This window comes from Lacerta agilis, chromosome 3 (genome assembly GCF_009819535.1).
Source record: "Lacerta agilis isolate rLacAgi1 chromosome 3, rLacAgi1.pri, whole genome shotgun sequence".
In the NCBI taxonomy this organism is placed as follows: domain Eukaryota; kingdom Metazoa; phylum Chordata; class Lepidosauria; order Squamata; family Lacertidae; genus Lacerta; species Lacerta agilis.
This window is the reverse complement of record NC_046314.1, coordinates 117,863,734-117,888,032: the sequence shown is the minus strand read 5'-3', so window position 1 is coordinate 117,888,032 and position 24,299 is coordinate 117,863,734. Positions and strand designations below refer to the sequence as shown.

The following is a 24,299-nucleotide window of genomic DNA, read 5'->3' as shown; positions in this document are numbered from 1 at the left end:
TTTTAAATCCTTTTTGTATTAAATTGGTACTTACAAAGTCCAAATACAGTCCAAATTCTGGAGAAATTGAGCACTCTTTCTGCCAGCAGCCGCTACTTCTCACTGCGGGGGTAGTGTTTGATCCACAGTACCCGCACCTTCTACCCCGCTCGCTCACGGCAGCCCTTACTAGGGCTTACCGGAGAGCAGGGGAGGCGCCCTGGGCACCCGCCGGATCCCACATCTCCAGGAACCCTTCCTGGAGTTTTTTCTGGGGGGTCGCAGCGCAGTTGCGACTCCCCCTTCCCCCCACCGCGATGGAGAAACCTCGGAGCCGAGGTTTCTCCCGACTGTTCAGAATGGCGCCCAACCAGAAGTCCACAACTACTTTACTTTCCATAAACTTCTGGCAAGTGATGGGCTGCACCTCACAAAGGTTGGAAGGAATGTTTTCGCCAACAATCTCAAAAACCTCATCAGGAGGGCTTTAAACTGTCTTATGTGGGGGAGGGAGACAATGGTCCTGAAGGTAGGAGTCTATCAAGTGCTGAAGATGATCATCCAAATGGAGCAAACAGCACGCAGACCTAGTGGTGGGAAGAAAAAATCCTTAAATAAGAGACTAGGGGGAATGATCAATGGTCTTCAGTGTCTGTATACTAATGCACAGAGCATGGGAAATAAACAAGATGAACTTGAGCTCTTGGTACACCAAACTAAATATGACACAATAGGCATCACTGAAACCTGGTGGGATGAGTCTCATGATTGGAATGTAGTAATTGAGAGATACAATCTTTTTCAGAGAAATAGACCAAACAGGAAAGGAGGAGGAGTGGCGTTATATGCCAGGGATGTGCATACCTGTGAAGAGATCCAGGATTTAAAACTTCAAAGCCAAATTGAGAGTATCTGGGTCAAAATTAAGGGAGAGAAAAATAACAGTGATCTCACTGTGGGAGTTTACTACAGACCCCCAAGCCAAACTGATGACACAGATGATGCTTTCCTGGAACAGATGACCAAGCATTCAAAAGGAAGTGAGATAGTAGTAATGGGAGATTTCAACTATCCTGATATTTGTTGGATGTCAAACTCAGCCAAGAGCACAAGGTTGAACAGATTCCTCACTGGCCTTGCAGACAATTTCATTGTCCAGAAAGCGGGAGAAGCAACATGAGGATCAGCCATTTTAGATCTGGTCCTAACCAATAGTGATGACCTGGTTAGTGGGGTAGAAGTGGCAGGATCATTAGGTGGGAGTGATCATGCTCTTCTGGAGTTTATTATACAGCGGAGAGGAGCAACCAAGCATACTAAGACTCAAATTCTAGACTTCAAGAAAGCCGACTTCAGAAAATTTAGGGAAATGCTGGGTGTGATCCCATGGTCAGTAATAATAAAAGGGAAGGGAGTTCATGATGGATGGGAGTTTTTTAAAAGGGAGATATTAAAAGCACAACTTCAAGCAGTACCAATGAGACAAAAACATGGAAGGTGCCTAAAGAAGCCAGGGTGGCTATCTAAAGAACTTTTAACTGATTTAAGATTTAAAGGGGATATGTACAAAAAATGGAAAAAAGGGGGAAATCGCCAGAGAGGAATTCAAACAAATAGCCAGCACGTGTAGAGACAAAGTCAGAAAAGCTAAAGCACAGAATGAACTCAGGCTTGCTAGAGAGGTTAAAAGCAATAAAAAGGGCTTTTATGGGTATGTCCGTAGCAAAAGGAAGAACAAGGAAACAGTGGGGTCACTTAGAGGAGAAGATGGTGAAATGCGAACAGGGGGCAGAGAAAGGGCAGAACTCCTCAATGCCTTCTTTGCCTCAGTCTTCTCCAAAAAGAAAACAATGCCCGACCTGAAGAATATGGAGCAGATGATTCAGCAGGGGAAACACAGCCCAGAATAAGTAAGGAGGTAATACAAGGATGCTTGGCTACCTGTAACTGTGCCTGTTGTCGAGCATCTCGCGCGGCCACCCCGGCCTCGGCTCGCCCTTCTCCTGGCGCCCCTTCGCTATGGGCTGGGAAGGGGCGAGCGAAGGAATCCGAGGCTTCCCTGGGCGAGGATGAAAAGTAGGACGCCGAAGGAAAAACTCGCCCACCCAGCCGGGAAGCGGACCTGGGCTGTCTCCGAGGAGGCTCGTCAGGCGCCCCTGGGGCCCTTCCTCCACCGAAGCCCCTCGGGGGTCTCGCCCATCCCGGTCTCCGGATCCCTTCAGCGGGCGGGCGGCGGCCTCACCGCCGTTGCCGGGCAACCAGCCGCTCGGCGGAGCCGCTCCTGCGGACTCGATGATGCCTCCGCTTTCCCGTCACCCCCCGCGGTAGTCGCTCTGGCCGCGGACCTCGCTGCTCTCGCTGAGCGCTTTCCGCTCCCTCACTTCCGGCCGCCCCTTAATCCTCGGCGGCTCTGTCGCTTCAGCTTCCGGTGCTGGTTGTTGCGCGCGGCGGCGACTCTCTGGTGCCCGTTTCCGGTTCCGCCTGCCGGTCTCCTTCCCTCGCTCGGTTCCTTTCGGCGCCCGCTCCTCCCGGCCTCCCTTCCTTCTCCCGGCCCGGCGGGGCTCGCGCCTGCCCGAAGCCATGGGGGCCTACCTGTCGCAGCCCAGCACCGCCAAGAGCTCCGGGGACGGCGCCGGGGACGGGCCTCGCCCGCTGCGCTTCGGCTTCAGCGCCATGCAGGGCTGGCGGGTCTCCATGGAGGTGCGCGAGGGGGGCGGGGGGAGGGGGCGGGAGGGAGCCGGGCCGACCGATCCCCCAGGCGCCTCCCCACCTCTCGGCTCCCCGGCGCTCACGGCCGCGCCCGCTTCTCTTTCAGGACGCCCACAACTGCATCCCGGACCTGGACGGCGAGACCGCGATGTTCTCCGTCTACGACGGCCATGGAGGTGAGCGGGGCTCCTGGGCTCGGTGGGCCGGACGGGAGCCCCGAGGCAGCGGCAATGGGGGCGGGGTCCTTCCCCCCCCCACCGGGAGTCTCTTGGCGCCCCTCCCTGCACTGGGGCCCTCTTCCTTATCCTTCTGGAGAGGACCCCGAAGGCCATCTAGCCCAAGCCCCTGCAATGCCGGGATCCCGGCTGCATCCTCCTCTGACGCCCCCCCCCCTCTCCTTTGCTCCAGGGGAAGAGGTCGCTCTATACTGTGCCAAGTACCTCCCAGAAATCATCAAGGACCAGAAAGCATACAAAGAGGGCAAGCTGCAAAAGGTAAAGGGTAAAGGGCCTTTCTCCAAAGAACCGCTTCCCCCTCACCAGGCTTCAGAGCTCAGGGCCAAAACAGGGAGCCCTTCGCAGCACATGGGCGGACAGGTCTTCTTGCCAGGTTTGGACCACAATCTGTGCAGTGTGGGGAGCTTAGCGCCCAAAGCTGATCCCTGGGGAAATGTTGCAAAGGGACGTTAGCACAGCCCTTTCTTGCGGCTCTGAAGCAAAATGGTGCCTTGCACTGGCAAATTTCAACAGGGTGGCATGGCCAGGATTTGGGGACTGTGATCCTTCTTGGAATTGTAGAATTGGAAGGGGCCCCCAAGGACCATCCATGCCAACCCCCTGCAATGCAGGAATCACAACAAAAGATGTGGCCATCCAACCTTCCCTTAAAAACCTCCAGTGAAGGAAAGTCTGTTTCCTTCTGGCAGATTCTGTTCCGCAGTAAAACATTTCTTATGCTTATTATTATTAACGGATTTCTGGATGAAACATTGGCTCTGGATCCATTTCAGTCCAGCTTCCGTCCTGGTTATGGGACCGAGACGGCTTTGGTTGCACTAACAGACGATCTCCGTGGACAGCTGGATCGAGGCGGTTCAGGCCCGCTGATTCTTTTAGATTTGTCAGCAGCCTTCGATATGGTCGACCACGATCTTTTGGACCACCGCCTTGCCAACGTGGGGATTCAGGGCACAGTCTGACAATGGCTGCGCTCCTTTATCTCAGGCCGGGGACAGAGAGTGACGCTAGGGAGGGAGTTGTCGCCGCAACACTCCTTGGTGTGTGGAGTTCCGCAGGGCACAATCCTTTCCCCGATGCTTTTTAATATCTTTATGCGCCCTCTTGCCCAGATTGTCCGGAGTTTCGGGCTGGGCTGTCATCAATATGCTGATGACACCCAGCTTTATCTGTTGATGAACGGCCGCCCTGACTCGGTCCCGGACACACTGGCCAGGTGCTTGGAGGCTGTGGCTGCATGGATGCGTGGGAGCCGGTTGAAGTTAAATCCTTCGAAGACAGAGGTCCTCTGGCTGGGTCGGGATGACATGGGGTTGTGAGGCCAACTCCCATCTCTTGCGGGGGCCCAATTAGTGCCAGCGCCTTCTGTCAGGAGTTTGGGTGTAACCTTCGACGCCTCTCTTTCCATGGAGGCGCAGGTTGCAGCCACAGCAAAGGTGCCATTTTCCCATCTCCGCCGTATTAAGCAGTTGGCCCCCTACCTCTCTCGCCCTGATCTGGCCACAGTGATCCATGCGACGGTCACCTCCAGACTTGATTATTGTAACTTGCTCTACGCGGGGCTGCCCCTAAGGCTGACCCAGAAACTCCAGCGGGTGCAGAATGCTGCGGCGAGGCTCCTTACCAGGTCTTTGCCGCGGGACCACATTCATCCAGTGCTCTACCAGCTGCACTGGCTCCCGGTGGAGTACAGGGTCAGGTTTAAGGTGCTGGTTTTGACCTTTAAAGCCCTATGCGGCTTAGGACCCTCGTACCTAAGGGACCGCCTCTCCTGGTATGTCCCATGTAGGACCTTAAGGTCCTCAAATAATAATCTTTTGGAGGTCCCGAGCAACAAAGACGCTAGGTTGGCCTCAACTAGGGCCAGGGCTTTCTCAGTATTGGCCCCGACTTGGTGGAACAGTCTATCACAAGAGACCAGGGCCTTGCGGGATTTGGCATCTTTCCGCAGGGCCTGCAAGACGGAGCTGTTCCACCTGGCCTTTGGGTTGGTTTCTGTTTGATATTTATGCTTCATTCTTTTATTGGTGGGTTATTTGAAAATGAGACTGCAGTTTTAATATTGAATTTTTAAATTTGTATTTTAATCTGTTATTTTAAATTGATTGTGTTTATGTTTTTGCTGTGATTTTAATTAGTGTTAGCCGCCCTGAGCCCGGTTTTTGGCTGGGAAGGGCAGGGTATAAATAAAAACTTATTGTTATTATTTATACCCCGCCCATCTGGCTGGGTTTTCCCCAGCCACTCTGGGCTGCTCCCAACATCAGAAAAGTCTTCCTAAGGTTTGGACAGAATCTCCTTCCTTGTCATTTGAATCCGTTGGTTTGGATCCTGTTCTGTGGAGCAGCAGCAGGAAACAAGCTTGCTCCATCTCTCACAGGACAGCCCTTTTGGTATTTAAAGTGGCTCTCAAGTTACCTTTGCATTGCCTCTTCTGCAGGCTAAACATCCCCAACTCCATCAATCATTCATCAGAAGGCCCATGATTTTCGCATCTTTATTTCCCTGAATGTGATGTTATATGGTCAAGTAATTGTTAGAACAAGAATTCTTTGTTGTTGTTCAGTCATTCAGTCATGTCCGACTCTTCGTGACCCCATGGACTAGAGCACGCCAGGCACTCCTAACCTCCACTGCTTCCCACAGTTTGGCCAAACTCATGCTAGTCGCGAAGAATTCTTAGGGTGTTTCATTCCTGAGACCTTCAGGGGTTGCTTGGTTATTTGTAACAAGCCTCCAGAGAATGGCAGAATTGCTTTTCCCAGTTATCTCTTGGCTCCTAACTGGCCAGCTTGATGGGTTTGGGAAGCTCCCAAGCCGGGTTCAGCCTCCCCACCCCCAATTAGATTAGAGCAAAGGCTGGAATTTGAACTGGCCGTTGTTCTGAGCTGAACCAAGTCTGTCCGCAGGACTCAATATTACCAAGAGACTGAGGCAAAGGACAGAAGGCCCTCCTGTTTCACTTGGTTAGCTGTTCTGGTGCAGTGTTGGGTTGCCCCGCTTGCAGGGGTTCGAGAGGACCGCTGGGAATGACGCCCTTTCTGTGCTGCTGTAGGCTCTTGAGGATGCCTTTCTCGCAATCGATGCTAAGCTGACAACTGAGGAGGTGATCAAGGAACTGTCGCTGATGGCAGGTCGACCCCGAGATGATGGGGAGGAGAAGGAGGAAAAGGTGGCGGATGAAGATGATGGTGAGCAACGGGGCAGTTTATTCTCCAGACAGGAGGGTCGCTAGGGACAGAAAAGAATCAGAACCAGAGGGGGTGGGGCGGGGGCCAAAGGATTATTTTACCCTTGTCCAGAAGGGACATTTCTCCACTGGGGTAGGCAGAGAGGCAAACATTGTCTTGGACACAGTGAGATTAGAATTGCACCACAAGAATGTGGAGACTTGGCCGGGGCTACTAACCTGATTTGGCTTCCTTGAGAGGCTGCAGCTGGCCAGAGTCATGGGCAAAGCAGCGCTGGTCTATTGTAGGCAGTGGGCCTGAGGGGTATGAAAAGCTTTGTATGTTCAGAGAAACCAGGTGAAGGCGGGGCAGGGGGTGTTATGGGGTTCCAAGGGACTCTGGTGGATTGGCTGGGAGAACAGATACTTCTTTCCTTGTTTCTAGTGTAGGCTGCATGGGCAGGATCCAGCAGAGTGGATATCTACTTGCACAACAAAACTCTTCTCCTCTCCCTACATGTTCTCCTCAAAATGGGAACCCAGAACAGGGATTTTAGAGGGAGGGGCGACACATGGAGAGGAAGTCCTCGCAGTAGCAGAGATGCTTGGCTGGATCCTGCCCTGGGCCTGGAAGCCATTTTCCTCCTGAATGGCACTACTGGGCCAGGGAACAGTGACCCTGACCACCCCCCCCCCATTTCCTTTCTCTCTGCCCCGGTTCAGTGGACAATGAGGAGGCTGCCTTGCTGCACGAGGAGGCGACCATGACCATTGAGGAGCTGCTCACGCGCTATGGCCAAAACTGTGTCAAGGGCAAGTTGGGGACCTCCAGCAAAGACCTGGCCCAGGAAGAGGCACAGAAAGGGCGGAGCCTGAATGGGGAGGTGGACACAGAGGAGCTCCTGAGGCACCGCCAGGAGGAGGAGGAGGAGGAGGCAGCAAACGGCCAGACATGCCCCAAGTCCTCCAGCACCTGCCCTGGCCCAGACATGGCTGGCGGGGGGGATGCTGCCACTCCTTCCCAGAAAAAGGCTGCTGAGGGAGGGTCAGCCTCCAGCACGGGCGAAGCAGAACCGTCCTGCTCCTCTGCAAGCAAGGCCCAGCGGGGGGCTAAGTCCAAGTTCTTTGAGGACAGTGAGGAGGAGGAAGAGGAGGAGGAGGAAGAAGAGGAGGAGGAGGAAGAGGAAGAAGATGACAGTGAGGTACCCAGCGTGGGTGGGTTGGCCACTTGAGCCCCATGGTCTTCCCATGGCTGGGCTGGGGGCAGGCCCCTTTGCTGCACTCAGCTCCAGCCTTAGAAATCAGGCAGCCGCATTTTGCGACTGGCACAGGGCCAATTGTGACCACACGGCGCTCTGGATGCCAGGCTGGTTTTATTCTGGATTGTTTTATTGGATCTTTTAACGTGTTGTAAACTGCTTTACAATTTCTTCTAAGTATAAAGCAGTATAGAAATGAAATCATAGAATTGTAGAGTTGGAAGGGAATGCGAGACTCATGAGTAATAACAGTCATACCTTGGATCTCGAATGTCCTGGAACTCAGATGTTTTGGCTCCCAAACGCCGCAAACCCAGAAGTGATTGTTCCGGTTTGCGAACATTCTTTTGGAACCCAAACGTCCGGCGGGGCTTCCACAGCTTCTGATTGGCTGCAGGAGCTTCCTGCAGCCAACCAGAAGCCGCAATTTGGTTTCCGAATGTTTTGGAAGTCGAACGGACTTCTGGAACGGATTCCTTTCTACTTCCAAGGTACCACTGTAATTTTAAAAACCTCATTGTTAAAAATAAAATAGAGCCTAGACATTCTACTGTGGTGAGCTCTAACATGACTGTTAGTTGCTATTTGGTTATCAGACTACCGTATATGGTGCTATGATCTAAACCACTGAGCCTCTTGGGCTTGCCAATTGAAAGGTTGGCAGTTCAAATCTGTGCAATGGTGGTGAGCTCCCGTTGTTCTGTCCCAGCTCCTGCCAACCTAGCCGTTTGAAAGCACACCAGTGCAAGTAGATAAATAGGTACTGCTGGAGCCAGAAGGTAAATGGCATTTCCATACGCTCTGGTTTCCATCACAGTGTCCCGTTGCGCCAGAAGCAGTTTAGTCCTGCTGGCCACATGACCCAGAAAGCTGTCTGTGAACAAATGCCGGCTCCCTCGGCCTGAAAGCTAGATGAGCGATGCAACCCCATAGTCACCTTTGACTGGACTTACTTCACCGTCCAAGGGTCCTTTACCTTTAACTTATTAGATTATATATAAGAGTTTCTAACAGTGCTCACTTCTTTTCTTGGGGGTGGGTGGGTTCCTGTTTCAACCAGGAATGCAGCGAGGATGAGGATGGTTACAGCAGCGAGGATGCAGAAAACGAGGACGAAGACGAAACCGAGGAAGCCGAGGAGGATGAGGACGAAGACATGATGCTCCCAGGCATGGAAGGCAAGGAGAAGGTCAGTCAGTGCCTGGGCAGGAGGAGGGGGTCTCTGAGGAGGAAGAGTTGCGTTCCGAGTCTTGGTCCCCCTCACTAGCCCAGAGGGGCCCTGGGGGGCCTCCGGCCAGGCCTGCCTTGCGCTTGCTGAGCCCTGCCCTCTTGGTCTGCAGCCCGGCTCCGACAGTGGCACGACGGCGGTGGTGGCGCTTATCCGGGGCAAGCAGCTGATTGTGGCCAACGCCGGAGACTCTCGCTGTGTCGTCTCGGAGGGCGGCAAAGCCGTGGACATGTCCTACGACCACAAGCCGGAGGATGAGGTGGAGCTGGCCAGGATAAAGAACGCTGGTGGGAAAGTGACCATGGACGGCCGGGTGAATGGTGGCCTGAACCTCTCCAGAGCCATTGGTGAGCGGTTCACCAGGCTGCCAGGCAGTCACTTCCTCTCTGCCCCTTCCCTGCTAGGGAGAGCCCAGCGACCCTCCTTCCCCTGACCTGGAAGGCCCATAGCTCCATCGTAGAGCCTTTTGCTCTGAGGGGCAGGCGAGGTCAAGGTTTGAATGGGAGGAAGATGGCCTGTTTCCCCCCCACACACACACACACACTACTTAGTATAATAGAATCTAAGAGCTGGAAGTTACCCCCAAAGGCCATCCAGTCCAACCCCCTGCAATGCAGGAATCTCAGCGAAAGCATCCATGACAGGTCCTACTCTTAGAAATCTCCAAGGAAGGCAAGTGTACCACCTTCTGAGGGAGCCTGTTCCGCTGTTGGACGCCTGTTGCCCTCAGAGAGTTCTTGCGGAAGGAGAAAGACCAGCCCAAAGGTTCCACTCCCCTTCCTGCGAGCCCCCTCACCTATTTCTCTCCTCTGCAGGCGACCACTTCTACAAGCGCAACAAAAACCTTCCCCCAGAGGAGCAGATGATCTCTGCACTGCCAGATATCAAGGTGCTGACAATCAATGAGGACCACGACTTCATGGTCATTGCCTGCGACGGCATCTGGTAGGTGTCCAAGGGAGGGCGGCTGGGGGGTGGGAGGAGCTGCTGCCCTTGTTGCTGCCGCTGGGCTTCCTCTCTCAGCTCACATGGGATCCCTGGAGTGGGCTGCGTTGGTCCGAGAGCAGCCTGGCCTTCCCTCTGCGCCTGCCGACCTCCCTTTTCTTTGCGTCCGCCTCTGCCCAGGAATGTCATGAGCAGCCAGGAGGTGGTGGACTTTGTCCAGTCCAAGATCACCCAGAAGCAGGAGAATGGAGAACTGCGGTCCCTTTCGTCCATAGTAGAAGAGGTGAGTGGCAGGCCTTACAAGCCACTTCAGCTCCCCCTTCCACACTGTTGGGCTCAGGCACTTTTAAGAGGCAGGGGTACAAAAATTATTAGGTATTGAATTTGTATAGCACTCTATACCCAGAGATCTCGGGGCGGTTCACAGCAAAAGGACCATGGCAGGAGGACCGGAATCCTGGGTTGGGGCAGCCCGACCCAAACGCAGGGCCCTTGGCAGGGGTTGAGCTCTGGTTGTGCCAGCAGGCAGGAAATCCCACCCCCCCCCAAGCTGGCTGTGTGAGGAGGGGGAGCAGGGAAAGGCCTGCGCAGAGCTGGTCTGAGGCCCAGAGCGGGGGTCTTTTCCATGAGACACCTGCAATGCATGGTCGTTTTGCCCATTAAGTCTGCAGTCGGCTGGGAAGCACGGGGTGTTCTTGGCACATCCCTGGCTGGCCGTCCCCTCTGAGGCCCAGGGCAAGTGTACCTCTGGGAGCCCTGGGCCCAGCTGGGGGTGCCTGCCTGCCTGCCTACCTTCCGGGCTTTTGTGTATGCCTTTCCCTCTCTCTGCCCAAAGAGGGACCTACCTCCTCCACCCATTTGAGGAGAGGTGTCCTTGTGCCCAGCACCAGGCTGCCTGCACATCATCTCCTGCCAGCTGGCTGCCTTGAGCATCCTTGATACAGCTGCTGCTCCTGGCCAGGCCCTGTGAGACACATCTGGCTCTTTGAGGTGACGCTGGGCCTCTTCTCTCTCTCTGCCAGCTCCTGGACTGCTGCCTGGCTCCAGACACGTCTGGTGATGGGACCGGCTGCGACAACATGACCTGCATCATCATCTCCTTCAAGCCTCGCCCCACCCCGGGGCCCCCGGGCGAGGGCGGCAAACGGAAACTGGAGAAGGAAGAGGAGGAGGAGGAGAGCAGCAGCAGCAGCACAGGGGCGGCAGCAGCAGAGGCAGCCCCCTCAGCCCCCACGGAAGAGAGCTGCAGCAAGAAGGCCAGGCAGGACTAGCAGCGCCCGTGTTGGGCTGGGAATTGCCTGAGCTCGCCCTGGACTCTTGTTTTCTAAGCGACGCTGAACTCTTGGTGCCAGAGTTAGGCCTTTTTTAGCCTTAGGGAGGTCCAGTTTGTCTGTGTCATTTGGAGGAGGGGTTTCCTGGGGGTCCCACTTGCTGTTCTTGGCAACCATTCCGAAGAGGGAACGGCAGGGGGAGGTCCAGGGCCCCGAAGGCGGCCTCCCCACTCCCCCCATCCCCTGCAGCGCCTCTCCAAGTGGTTGTTGCCATTTCCGTGCCTGTGATGTTTCTGTTGGAGGGAAGCAGTTTTTCATTGTCGAGGTTTCTCAGCTGCCCCCTATTTAAGGCCTCTCGGGTTTTTTTAATTTGTGGGATTGGCGCCCACCCCCCTTCCCATGTTGGCCGCCAAGCCTCACTATCTTTCAACTGAGATTTTTCAAACTAAAATCCCAAAAACTGAAGAGTGGCTGCAGTGTCCTTTTGTGGGGTGGAAGGAGCTGAGCCTTCCATGCGACGGAAGGAGTCTGTGTTCCCTCCCTGCTCCTTGCTTGCTCTCTCTTGAGGGGATGCTCATCAAATTTGCAGATGTCACCTAACTGGGAGGGGTAGCTAATGCTGCAGAAGACAGAATCAGAATTCAAAATGATCTAAGCAAATTGGATAACTGGGCCCAAATCAACAAAATGAATTTCAATAGGGACAAATGTTGGGTTCTGCACTTAGGCAGGAAGAACCAGATGCACAAGTATAGGATGGAGGACACCTGGCTTACATGTGGGGTCTTGGTGGACTGCAAGCTTAACCTGAGGCAACAGTGTGATGCTGCAGCAAAAAAGGCTAATGCTATTCTAGGCTACATCCACAGTCTAGTGTCCAGATCAAGGGAAGTCATAGTCCCACTCTATTTTGCCTTGGTCAGACCACACTTGGAATCCTGTGTCCATTTCTGGACACCATAATTTAAGGAGGATGTTAACAAGCAGGAACATGTGCAGAAGAAAGTGACCAAGATGGTGATGATGATTTATTGAAATTATATACCACCTGCAGGTCTCAGGGCAGTTCTGATCAAGGGTTTGGAAACCAAGCCTTATGAGGAAAGACTGAGGGAGCTGGGGATGTTTCGCTTGGAAAAGAGGCGACTGAGAGGCGATATGAGAGCCACCTTCAGAGATCTCAAGGGCTGTCATATGGAAGATGCCTAAAGCTTGTTTTCTCCTGCTCTGAGGGGTAGGACTCGAACCAATGACTTCAAGTTTCAGGAAAGGAGATTCAGACACAGCATACAGAAAATCTTTCTGACAGTAAGAGATGTTCAACAGTGGAACGGTCTCCCTCGGAAGGTTGTGGACTCTCCTTCCTTGGAGGTTTTCTAAGCAGAGGTTGGATGGACACCTGTCATGGGTGCTTTAGTTGAGATTCCTGCGTGGCAGGGGGCTGGACTAGATGAGCCTTGGGGATCCCATCCAACTTTACAAATCTGTGATTAACAGGGCTTGGTCCATTTCAGGCACTTCTCTCCTTCCCCCACCATGAAACAGCTTATAATCATTGAATTGTAGAGGTAGAACGGACCCCTAGGGTGATCTAGTCCAACCCCCTGCAATGCAGAATTCACAGCTGATGGATGGTCACCCAATCTCGCTTGCAGAAAACCCTCCAAAAAAGAGCTTTCCCAGTTGGTCTCTGCTTGCAAAAGGGGGCTCCCAGATGCTTGCCTGGTGGCCACTCAACCAAGGGGGGCACTCTGCTCTCACCAGGGACAGAGAGATGGCTGGGGGCTGTGCGCACCACCAGGTGATCCCAGGGCTGTGGCCGAGGTAGCAAGAAGGCTGTATCCTCTCCCCCTGCCCTCCAGCTGATCACCAGGGCCCTCTCCTTTGCAGTGGGGTCTTTTGGCAGGTACATCCTGAGCTTTTGAGGTGCCTGTCTGGCCCAGCCCAACAGGGATGGAGGAGGGGTGGGTGGATCTGTTCCCCCAAGCTGCACAAATCTCTGGCCTGGCATGAAGGCTGTGCAGCCCCCATTCACCCTGCGTCTGGATGATGAACCAGCTGACCCCTCCTTTGTACTGAGCACTGCATCAGGAAACATGGCTGCCCCACTGCTCCCTGGCTGCTTGGACAGGAGGGCTGTAGCTCAGTGGCAGAGCCTTTGCCTTGGATGCTGGAGGTCCCAGGTTCAATCCCTGCTGGCGTCTCCAGAAGTATCCTAGAAAGTCTACAATTCTGGAGAGCTGCTGCCAGTTGGTGTATGCGGTACCAAGCAGGAGAGACCAATGGTCTGGCTTGGCATTGGGCAGCTTCCTATGCCAGTTCCACAGGCCCAGTTCAAGCCCACATGGCCCCTTGGCTCACCTGACTTGAGAGATAGACCCCAGACCCTGGTCTGGCCACCAAGAACACAGCTGGGCCATGTAAACATAATATAAGCCCTTCTGGATCAAGGCAGAGACCCATTGAGTGCATCCTCCTGTTCTCACAGAGGCCAACCAGGGGCCTCTGGAAACCAGCAAGCAGGATCTGAGCGCCAGAGCCATCTCCCCTCCTGTGGTTTCCAAAAACAGATTCCAAAGTATCGCTGCCTCCAGCTGTGAACCAGAGTGGAGCCATCCTGGCTAGGAGAGCATTTCCCTCCTCCATTAATTGGTCTAATCCTCTTTTAAAGCCATCTAAGTCATCTAGGCACCTAAACACAGATCCTACTCTTCTTTCTCTCTGGCAGGCCGGGGTATTATTAGTATTATCACCATCATCCTCTTCCAAAGGTGCCTTTACATGACTCCAAGGACAGCTGCTGCCCCCACTGCTACTCAGTCCTCTCCACCCTGAGTGACCAGCCCTCCCCCCCCCAAGCTGTGCTCTGCAGGATCCTTGAGGGGGGGGTGCAGGCGTCTTCTTGGTCCCTGGAGAGGGGAGGGGTGCGCTGGGCCCTAGCCTGCTGGGGAGGAAAGATGAGGTCGGCTTCTCTGTGAGCTGCAAATTTATTGCCTCAAAGCACCAAAGTCCAGAGCCTGAAGTTGTTGACGGGTATTGGGGGGGGCACAAGTGCAGAAGGTGTGCAGGCAGGGGGCATCGGGTGGAATGGGGGGCATCTGCGCTGGCCAGTCCGGAGGTGGGTGAGTCTGCCTTTGCTGCAGCAGCAGGAGGCAGGCAGGCAGGCGGCGATCTGGGCACGAGCCTCCCTCACGGCTGCTGCGTGCCGCCCTCTGGGGAAGCGGCGTCACTCCGTCGTCACTCCAGCCAAACTGCAGCTGTCGCTGGTGTAGGTGAGTGAATCGGTGGAGAAGCTTCGGCCCGACGCGGCGCTGCAGAGGCTGTCCTCGTGGCCGGCCGGAGGCTCCACCTCCACCGCCACCTCCACCCTGTTCTGCCCGTCCCTGCGCGGGGCAGAGACCTGTGTCACCGGGGGTGGGGACCACACCTCCTGGCGGTAGTGGCGTCAAAATTGTTGGGGGCATAATTTTATAATTACATTTCTATCCCACGTTTTCCCTTTAAGGTGCTCAAGGTGGCTTAGATGGTTCTCCCTGCCCCATTTTATATCTGGGACAACCTTGTGAGGTAGCTTGGGCCCAGCACTCTAGCCACTAGGCCCCACTGCCCCCGCCCACTGGACTGACCTGTGGGTAGCGGCCTGGGCTGCTTCTTTGTTCCACGGGCTCTCCGGGCCCTTCGGGCAGGACTCCTCCAGCTGCCCGCTGCTCCGGCTGGGCAGGAAGGGCGCAGCCATGGCGGCAGTGGCAGAAGAGCCCCCTCCCTCAGCCCCCATCGGCGTGGGCAGCGCCGCCAGCAGCTCGTTCACTGCAACAGGCAGAGGGAGGAAAGAGGATTTGCTCGGAGGCGACGGTCGGCTAATTTATATGGCACCTGAAATCAAAAGTTCTCCGGCTGGCTTTAATAATGAAACTACAGCAAAAGCAGCAGATAAATGCACAACCAAAAGAAAATGTTTTGAGTCCGGTTGGCAGCTGCAGGCACACGCCCGGCCTGGAGAGGGCAGAGAGGACTCCGGGCTTCAAGGATGGCCGGCCGAGGGTCCCTGCCACAAAAGCCCCTTCTATATCGCAGCGCCCCCACCGATTGAGAGCTATCCACCCACCGGTTAGGACGGAGCCTTGGGTGAGGGAGAGGGGCTTCCGGGCCAGGCCGCCCCTCCCGCTGCTCCTGCCGCCCAGGACTCACGTACGTTTGGTGAGGTTCTCCAGCTCCACAGCATTGAGCTCCCCGGCCTTCCTGCGGGTGCCTCCGCAGCCCCAGCGGTTCCGGCACAGCGAGAGGACCACGATCCCATAGACGTAGGTGAGCATCAGGGGCACCCCGACGCCTGTGGGCAGAGAGGCTGGCGTGAGGCGCGGCCGAGGAGCAGAGAAAGCCGCCTCCCTCGAGCTCTGGCTGGCAGCAGGGGCTCTCCAGGGTTTGCAGGCAAGGAGTCTCTCCGAGCCCCTCCTGGAGATGCCCACAGGGATTGAACCCGGAACCGTTTGCATGCAAGGCAGGTGCTCCACCGCAGAGCTACAGCTCTTCTATGAAAATGAATTGAGATTCTAGTCCTGATGGGTCTAACAAGAAAAAGAGCAGCTGCATTCAATAGCTCCATACCCTGTACACTGACTGGCAGCAGCAACTGCTCTCCAGGGTTTGGGGTGGGGGATTCTCAGCCCTTCCTAGAGACTGAACCCTCCGGGACCTTCTGCTTGCGAGGCAGGTGTTCTACCCACTCAGCAGCAGCGGGTAGGTGCCCCCTGGTGGCCCTTACCCACAGTGACGGCGGTGATGACGGGTGACACGAAGAGCGAGAGCAGGATGCTGCTGCCAACCGACAGGCACTGCTGGCAGCCGGAGAGCTTGCTCTTGCGCCCATGGCTCAGCACCTGTTGGGGAGAGAAGGAGGCGGCAGTGGGTCTCCTCCCTTTGGGCCCCTTCAGGCCGGGTGCAGCAGGATGGGGACCCCCTCCCTGTGAAAATGTCCAGGGATGCAGGAGAGGATATATTGTTTATTATATCCTATTCCAACTTGTGATAACAAGTTCAACAATATCAGCAGAATAAAACAAAATAAAAATCCTTCCAGTAGCACCTTAGAGACCAGCTAAGTACGACAAGGCTGTATATTGTCTCCCTGCTTATTTAACTTATACGCAGAATTCATCATGCGAAAGGCTGGACTGGATGAATCCCAAACCGGAATTAAGATTGCCAGAAGGAATATCAACAACCTCAGATATGCTGATGATACTACCTTGATGGCAGAAGGTGAGGAGGAATTAAAGAACCTTTTAATGAGGGTAAAAGTGGAGAGCGCAAAATATGGTCTGAAGCTCAACATCAAAAAAACTAAGATCCTGGCCACTGGTCCCATCACCTCCTGGCAAATAGAAGGGGAAGAAATGGAGGCAGTGAGAGATTTCACTTTCATGGGTTCCATGATCACTGCAGATGGTGACAGCAGTCACGAAATTAGAAGACGCCTGCTTCTTGGGAGAAAAGCAATGACAAACCTAGACAGCATCTTAAAAAGCAAAGACATCACCTTGCCGACAAAGGTCCGTATAGTTCAAGGTATGGTTTTCCCAGTAGTAATGTATGGAAGTGAGAGCTGGACCATAAAGAAGACTGATCGCCGAAGAATTGGTGCTTTTGAATTATGGTGCTGGAAGAGAATCTTGAGAGTCCCATGGACTGCAAAAAGATCAAACTTATCCATCCTTAAAGAAATCAGCCCTGAGTGCTCACTGGAAGGACAGATCCTGAAGTTGAGGCTCCAGTACTTTGGCCACCTCATGAGAAGGGAAGACTCCCTGGAAAAGACCCTGATGTTGGGAAAGATGGAGGGCACAAGGAGAAGGGGACGACAGAGGATGAGATGGTTGGACAGTGTTCTCGAAGCGACTGGCATGAGTTTGGCCAAACTGCGAGAGGTAGTGAAGGATAGGCGTGCCCGGCGTGCTCTGGTCCATGGGGTCACGAGGAGTCAGACATGACTGAGCAACAACAAGTTTGTTCTTGGTATGAGCTTTCGTGTGCATACACACTTCTTCAGATACACTGAAACAGAAGTCACCAGACCCTTATATATGGTGAGAGAGTGGGGAGGGGTATTACTCAGAAGGGTGGTGGGAATGGGTGATAGGCTGTGGTAAACCTGTTGATGACTGTTAACGACTGCAATTGGTCTTACAAGAAAAAGCAATGGGTGAGAAGGTTAAAAATAGCTCTGTCATGTAAAATGAGATAAGACTCTAATGTTTATTATATATATTTTTCCTGTAAGACCAATTGCAGTCGTTAACAGTCGTCAACAGGCTTACCACAGCTATCAGCCTATCACCCATTCCCACCACCCTTCTGAGTCATACCCCTCCACACTCTCTCACCATATATGGTGACTTCTGTTTCAGTGTATCTTAAGAAGGGTGTATGCACACAAAAGCTCATACCAAGAACAAACTTAGTTGGTCTCTAAGGTGCTACTGGAATGAATTTTTTTATTTTTTATTTTGATTTGACTATGGCAGACCAACACGGCTACCCACCTGTAACTGGAATATCAGCAGAGTTTACATTCCCCTTTTAAACGCACACAGCAGATGCGTTGCTCAGGTTCGCTAAAACCTCTATAATAATACTATCCTGGTATTTCCCCCTTATTCCCCCTTAAAAGACAAGGCACAACACAGTTTTCTATAAAGGTATAAAAAGTTTACTTACTTTACACATCTGTTCACAATAGGATCCCAGAAGGCAGACTTTAGCTTAGAAAAAGTAACATACTTGTTGGAGACTATTCCATAGGGGAGATAGCTCCTTTTGTCCTGCCAAGAGAGCACCTTTAGCTAAGCAGATGTTGCTTGCTTGAAGAGTGAAGTCAAAAGAGAGAGATGGCGTCTGGCCCCTTTGCTTTTGTTACCTGAACACAGGTGAGGCCACACCCACCTCCAGTCACATGTGGAGGAAGTCTGTCCCAGCCCAGGAAAAACAGGAAGTTCCGACTGGCTGGACCAGACATCCCTTTCTATGTCCACTCTAGGGATGCTGTACTTGACTGCTCCTGTGTTTCACATCCCACACTCCCAACCTCCTGCCTCCTTACCTTCTTGCCCATGTAGATGGGGATGCCCAGTGTGATGACGGGCACGGCGATCCCTGCCACCAGCGAGATCACCATCGGGGCGCCCAGCACCATCCCCAGCTGCCACAGGACCTTCCGCGTGCGAGACCAGCGCTTCTTCCCCCAAAAGGTGCAGCCGGAAGGACTGAGGAGGAGGAGGAGGGGGGAGTCAGCAAGGGGGGTGTCGAAGAGCACCCGCGGGAGCACCAGAGCACCTCTTCCAGGGGAGCCCCACCACCAGCTCCCCATTTCGCTTTTGGGGGCTCCGTCCAACTCGACACTTCTATGAGTCTATGAATTTTGCAAACCTCTCCCAGATCCCTTTTAAGATTGGAGGGGAAAGGATCTTTGATAGGTGGGGCAGCCCAACTCACCTGCCTATCTCGTGACATCCTAATGAGTGCCATGTGATTGACAGGCGCCCATCCACCTGCCATATTTTTGCCTCCCTCCCTCCTGATAATCCTCCCGCCCCTCCAGAACATCTTTTGCTCCGGCGGGACTTTGCTTGTGGCTGCATTTCATAGAATCACGGAATTGTAGAATTCTAAAGGGCTCCCAGGGGTCATCCAGTCCAACCCGCTGCAATGCAGGTGTCGCATCCAAAGCATCCCTGCTGCCAATCGAGCTGATTCTTTTCTTTGGGTTGCATTCCATCCTGTCATTTTAGCAGGAGAGAGGGATGGAATATTTCACTGTATAAAAAAGCAGCTGCCCCCCCCCCCAGAAGCAAAAAATAATAATTAAATGGTTATTGGCAGCCTAAAAGGAAAAAAAAAATCTCTCCTCCTAAAAAAGCTCAACTACTGGTCTTTCTTCCCCCTCCCAAAATCTCAACAACAATTGAGCTCTTGTGCCAATGCTCTGTGTGTGTGTGTGTTGTGTGTGTGTGTGTGTGTGTTGCGCTGCTTGATCGTTGCAAGGGAGCTTGGGAAACTGAGTTCCCTTGCATGGTGAGTAGTTCCTTTGCGAGGGCTGAGGATCCTGGGAAACTGAGTTTTTCAGCCATTTGGGGCTTTCTGTTTGGGGGGGGGAAGTTTTTCTGTTTTTTTAAGCTGTTTTTGTTTGCTGTTTACATAACATGGTCAGTAATCAAATATTTCAGGATTTAGTGTGCTCTTGCTAAAGTTTCCAGTGCTACTGCTTAGAAAATTAATTTAAAAGAATAAATAATTTAAAAATAATAATCATTGTGCATTTTAAGTTATCAAAGAGGGTAATTGAGTTTGTGTGCAGCTTTGGTTGTGCAGTTGCAGGGGAATACAGCTTTTGTTTTAAGTTCAGTTCTGAGGTTTGCTATTGCATTTGCATTTTAAAACTGAAGCCAGTGGGGTCAGGAGACAGGCACTGGGTGGGTTGTTATTTTCCTCTGCCTTCTGGGTGGATGTTGCTCTTGCTAAAGTTTCCAGTGCTACTGCTTAGAAAATTAATTTAAAAGAATAAAAAAAAATTTTAAATAATCATTGTGCATTTTATGTTATCAAAGAGGGCAATTGAGCCATTGGTGCTTCAGCTTGTCCCAGGTTCCTTTTGTGGGGCAGGTTCCAGCCTCCATTGGGGGTGGCATTGTTTTGCAGCAAGGTTTGATTTCTAGGTGGTTTGCCTGTGCAGTTGCCGGGGAATACAGCTTTTGTTTTAAGTTCAGTTCTGAGGTTTGCTACTGCATTTGCTTTTAGCTTTTTGGTTTACTTTGGAGGTAGTGTGGTGTGGGTACAGTTGTTTGGGCGCCATATGTGAAATCGAAGGCCTAGCACGCATCAACTGGCTCCTCAGATCTGTGTAAACTAGTTAGCTGAGTTGGTTTTCCTTGTCTGGGTGTTTTGTACCTCACAGGTTGTCACACTTTACAAAGCAGGCTGAGTTAGTTTTTAAATCAATTATTTCAGAAGGTCTAGTCCCTAAAAAAAGCTCAACAACTAAAAACGAACCAAACCCCTAAAAAATGGGGCATTCCTCATCCCCCAAAAGGTCAACAACTTTGAGCTGAACCCCAAATAATGGGGGTAGATCACTGCCAGATTTTAATTCTGAAAGTAGATCACAGTCTCTTGGGAGTTGGCCACCCCTGGTATAAGACATGTAACTAGAATAACAAAAATAAATCAAGCAAATAATTGTAATAACTATCATATTAAAGCACTGCTATAATTATATATAATTTCCCAAAATTTTTGGTTTCATTCGCCTTTCCGTGCTGAAATGTCACAACCTGAACGACCATGGCTTGCCCCCCCCCCCAGTTTTGATCCTGGATACGCCCCTGTAAAGGACCCCTGGACTTTTAAGTCCAGTCAAATTCGACTCTGGGGTGCGGCGCTCATTTCCGCTTTCAGGCTGAGGGAGCCGGTCTTTGTCCGCAGACAGTTTTTCCAGGTCCTGTGGCCAGTAGGACCAAACCGCTTCACTTGCCTAGGGAGGTGCATGCAAATCCAGCGGAGCTCGCTTCCTCCCTTTTGCGTCTGCTTCGACGGGGCTTCCTCCGGGCAAGCGGGGCGAGGAGGATGGCAGCCTTAGGCGGCTTCTGCAGGCTCGGAGGGGCCAAGCCTGGTCCTGCTGCCATTTCCTTCGGCCGCCCGGACGCCCCCCGCCTCTTCCTGCCCCCAGCTCGCACCTGAGGAAGTGGACGTCGGTGATCTCGCGCAGGCAGAGCCAGCAGAAGAGGCAGCCGCAGATCGTGCAGTTCATGCGGTTGCAGCTGCCGTCGTCGACCTTCATGATGAGCGCCCCGCAGCGCGGGCAGACCTTGATGGCGTCCTTGTCTGCGGGGAGAGAGGCGGCAGGTCGGGGCCGGGACCTTATTAGGCCCGGGGGCCCAGCTGTCGACGGGTGCGGGGGCCAGGCCCAGCAGAGAGAGGGGCGTCAAGGCGGGGAGAGGGCCCCCTAAACCCCCCTGCCCTTCCCACTGTGGGGTGCTGCTGGGTGTTGCAACCTGCCGTCGCCCCCCTCCCCCATGGAGAAGGGGGCTTCACTCACCCTGCGCAGCCCCCGCCGCCCCGGCTTCCTCCTTCCGGATCAGCTGCAGGGAGAGCTCCATGGCGCCCAGGGGCGCTTGCTGGCTCCATTCTCGCCAGGCCTGCTCGCACGAGGCGTCGGGGTGCCAGGGCTGCCGGCAGTGGAAGCAGAACTCGGTGCGGCAGTCCGGGCGGGCGCAGACCAGGCGTGGACACTCGGCGCAGCCGTAGGCGATGACCGCGTAGCTGCAAGCAGAGGCGCTTTTAGAAGAAAGGGGAGCACGACAGACCCGCCCCCCAAGTCCGCCAGGGCTGGAAGCGGGAGGAAGAGGGGGGCTCAGAATGGGAGGTTGTCCTCGCCCTTCCTGGTCCTCCCCGCACAGTGGCCCAGTGGACACCCCCCCCCGCCCCTTTACCGGGCTCTCACGCAACCAGATGGTGCTCCTTTCCTGACATGGCAGAGGAGGGGGAAGCAGTGAGCTCCACTCTCCATCCCCTCCCCTCATAAGGAAGGCCTCGTGAGACGGCTGGCCGGAGCCGCAGCCTGCTGCAGTCTGGGGGCCCCGATTCTGCAGCCGGGAATAACCAAACTCTGGTCTCTGGCCTCCTTCTGAGCGGCGAGCGGGGGGTACTCCCGGCCAGCTGCGCTTCTGATGTGCCTGGACAACGGTCTTCCTTCCCCGAGACCTTTAGAATAATAGAATCCTAGAGTTGGAAGAGACCCCAAGGGCCATCCAGTCCAACCCCCTGCCAAGCAGGAAACACCATAAAAGCATTCCTGACAGATGGCTGTCAAGCCTCTGCTTAAAGACCTCCAAAGAAGGAGACTCCACCACACTCCTTGGTATCAAATTCCACTGCCGAACAGCTCTCACTGTCAGGAAGTTCTTCCGAATGTTTAGGTGGAATCTTCTTTCTTGTAGCTTGAATCCATTGCCCCGTGTCCGCTTCTCTGGAGCAGCAGAAAACAACCTTTCTCCCTCCTCTATGTGACATCCTTTTATATATTTGAACATGGCTATCATATCACCCCTTAACCTTCTCTTCTCCAGACTAAACATACCCAGCTCCCTAAACCATTCCTCATAAGGCATCGTTTCCAGGCCTTGGACAATTTTGGTTGCCCTCTTCTGGACACGTTCCAGCTTGTCAGTATCCTTCTTGAACTGTGGTATTTAGATCTTAATACTTCCACAATCCAATTCAGAATTACACGTGTTTCATCTTAATTGACGGGAAATGTGTGATGTACTGCGCGGGGAGGGAGGGGGATACCTTTTCTGTTTTCAGCTTTGCAGTTCTAGCCTGGGAAGAGACTGAGCTGCCTTTCGGCGGAGTCCCCAGCGGCCTCCCCGGCCAACCCTTCCTCCCTCCTCTCGGCTTGCAGGTTCTCTGCAAGGCAAAGCAGCTCCTCCTCACCCCACCCCGGGCCCAAGGGTGCTGAGGGAGGCTTGGGCATGTGGGTGCAGCCAAGGGGGCACAGCTCCCAACCCCAGATCAAGTCAAACAAGAGAAATAATTAACTAACTGAACAATGACGTTTATTCTGCCCCCCTCTAAGAAAAGCTCTGATCTCCCTAAGCAAGTCCTGCCCTCCCATGGGGGGGGGGGGGTGTCGCAGCATCGTCAGGCGGGAAAACAAAGTGAGCGGACTTGGGGGGAGCGGGCGGGCTGTGCGCAACAGGCTGGACAGGCGGCCCGCAGGTGCCTTGAGCTCTGCAGGGGCGCCTTCCCGGCATCCCGGGGTCAAGGATCGGACCCTGCTCTCTCTTTCTGGGGGGGCTTCCTGAGAAGAACCAGCCGAGCGGCCTTGAGCGCCCTCTGGTGGGAGTCAAGCGCACAACCGGTCACAAAGCAACCTCCTCAGAAGCCGCCTTCTTGCGAGGCAGCTCTGGGTGGCCCCACCATCTCCCTCTCTCTCTCCAGGGCGTCAGGCAGGGGAGGGTCTCCCCCAGGACCGTCGGGGATTGGCCACCGGGCCCTTGGGCGCGCAAAGCGGGTCCTTTCCTGGAGCAATCGGGCCTTTATCCCACTCACTCACTCGCCCACCCACCCATTCACGCCGCCCCGCGCCGGCCTAGCGCACCTGCAATCCGGGGCTGGGCACCAGCGCGTTCCCGGGTCGGCGGCGAGCAGGCGACGAAGCAGATACTCCTCATACTTGTCCCGCAAGGCGGGCTCCGGGCGCAGCAGCTGGTGCACCTCTGCCGGCTGGAGCGGGGCCGGGCAGTGCGGACAGGCCACCTGCACGCGGCTCTCGCTGATCTCGATGCGCAAGTACTGCTGCAGGCAGGTGAGGCAGGACAGGTGCGCGCACGACGAGAGCTCCGGGAAGGCCGCCGCGGGCTGGGGCAGCAGGCACAAAGGGCACTCTCGCAAGCCCCCCGACGCCGAGCCCGACGCCTCGTCCTCCGCAGTCGGCGTTGGGATGGACGGGGCCCCCGCAGACGCCTCCTCGGCCGGGCTCAGCGCATCCTCCGGCTCCGGCGTCGCTGCGGACTGCCCTCCGAAGAGGCCCGAGGCGCCCCGGGGGGGAGGCCCCGCCAGCGGCCGCTTCATGCCGCTGCCGGGCGACGCTACTGCTGCCCCAGAGACTCAGGCTCGCGGGCTGTCCGGGCGGCGGAGGGACGCCCCGGGGCCCGGCTCTTCCCCATCACCCTCATAGGGGCCGGCTCATCGCCTGCACTTCGCGCGTCCCCGTCCACTCAGGCTCCGAGCGACCTGCGGATGGAAGGCAGCGAGCGCAAGCAGAGCCGGAGCGGCCCGCGCATCCGCTGCGCCAAACCGCTCGGCTAGGACGACGGCGGCCGTGCCAAGATCGCCCGGGGAGGAAGGGGGACCCCGCTCTGGCAGGTCCGGCTTCCTCCGGGCCTTTGGTCCTCGGAACCGGCAGGGCTCCGGGGTCGCCGCCGCCGGCGCCGCCTTACCGGCCTAGGTCTGCTCGGCGCTCAGCTGAGCGTCCCCGCAGCTCCAGCGCCGCCGCCGCCGCACAGCATCTTGGGAAGGTGTCCCCCGCCCCCGAGAAAGCCCCGCAGTGACGGCTGCACCGGGAGACGCCACTTGGCCACAATGACGCGAGCGCAGAAGGAAGGGAGCGAGCGAGCGGGGCGCCTCGGAGACGGAGCCTTGGTCACCAGGGCCGGCGCGGGGCGTGGTCCGTGGGTTCCCGGCTGGCATGCAACGAACATCCTGGTCGAGGTGCTGCCGTGGAATGGAGAGGCGTCCGCGGCTGTCGCGCCTTTAAAACGGGGACCGGCCTGAAAAGGCCCCCACGGGAGGCCGGTGAGAGTTGAGGAAGAAGAAGAAGAAGAAGAGTTTGGATTTGATATCCCGCTTTTCACTACCCGAAGGAGTCTCAAAGCGGCTCACATTCTCCTTTCCCTTCCTCCCCCACAACAAACACTCTGTGAGGTGAGTGGGGCTGAGAGACTTCAGAGA

At 54.8% G+C, this 24,299-nt stretch overlaps 2 protein-coding genes across 2 annotated transcripts; one reads left to right on the top strand and one right to left on the bottom strand.

The window, feature by feature from the left end:
• Window positions 1-2,485: 2,485 nt before the first annotated feature.
• PPM1G (protein phosphatase, Mg2+/Mn2+ dependent 1G) lies at window positions 2,486-11,261 on the top strand. The gene is made up of 10 exons (XM_033145298.1): window positions 2,486-2,679; window positions 2,795-2,864; window positions 3,097-3,182; window positions 5,980-6,115; window positions 6,817-7,295; window positions 8,413-8,541; window positions 8,693-8,927; window positions 9,396-9,525; window positions 9,706-9,808; window positions 10,548-11,261. The coding sequence occupies exons 1-10, from the start codon at window positions 2,560-2,562 to the stop codon at window positions 10,794-10,796; spliced, it is 1,737 nt and encodes a 578-aa protein (XP_033001189.1). The 5' UTR covers window positions 2,486-2,559; the 3' UTR covers window positions 10,797-11,261.
• A 2,680-nt stretch (window positions 11,262-13,941) lies between these two features.
• LOC117044693 (E3 ubiquitin-protein ligase RNF19B-like) lies at window positions 13,942-23,420 on the bottom strand. The gene is made up of 8 exons (XM_033145504.1): window positions 22,948-23,420; window positions 20,884-21,107; window positions 20,522-20,669; window positions 17,893-18,055; window positions 15,559-15,673; window positions 14,989-15,126; window positions 14,423-14,603; window positions 13,942-14,179 (listed from the first exon to the last, which is right to left on the bottom strand). The coding sequence occupies exons 1-8, from the start codon at window positions 23,418-23,420 to the stop codon at window positions 14,023-14,025; spliced, it is 1,599 nt and encodes a 532-aa protein (XP_033001395.1). The 3' UTR covers window positions 13,942-14,022.
• Between the last annotated feature and the right edge of the window lie 879 nt (window positions 23,421-24,299).

Excerpts from the sequence above, each read along its gene's own strand:
- PPM1G (XM_033145298.1), top strand. The coding sequence starts at position 2,560 with ATGGGGGCCTACCTGTCGCAGCCCAGCACCGCCAAGAGCTCCGGGGAC. Across the intron at positions 2,865-3,096 it reads CGTCTACGACGGCCATGGAG|GGGAAGAGGTCGCTCTATAC; the intron begins GTGAGCGGGGCT and ends CCTTTGCTCCAG. Across the intron at positions 3,183-5,979 it reads AAGAGGGCAAGCTGCAAAAG|GCTCTTGAGGATGCCTTTCT; the intron begins GTAAAGGGTAAA and ends GTGCTGCTGTAG.
- LOC117044693 (XM_033145504.1), bottom strand. The coding sequence starts at position 23,420 with ATGAAGCGGCCGCTGGCGGGGCCTCCCCCCCGGGGCGCCTCGGGCCTC. Across the intron at positions 20,670-20,883 it reads GGCGGCGGGGGCTGCGCAGG|ACAAGGACGCCATCAAGGTC; the intron begins GTGAGTGAAGCC and ends CTCTCCCCGCAG. Across the intron at positions 15,674-17,892 it reads CCATCTACATGGGCAAGAAG|GTGCTGAGCCATGGGCGCAA; the intron begins GTAAGGAGGCAG and ends TCTCCCCAACAG.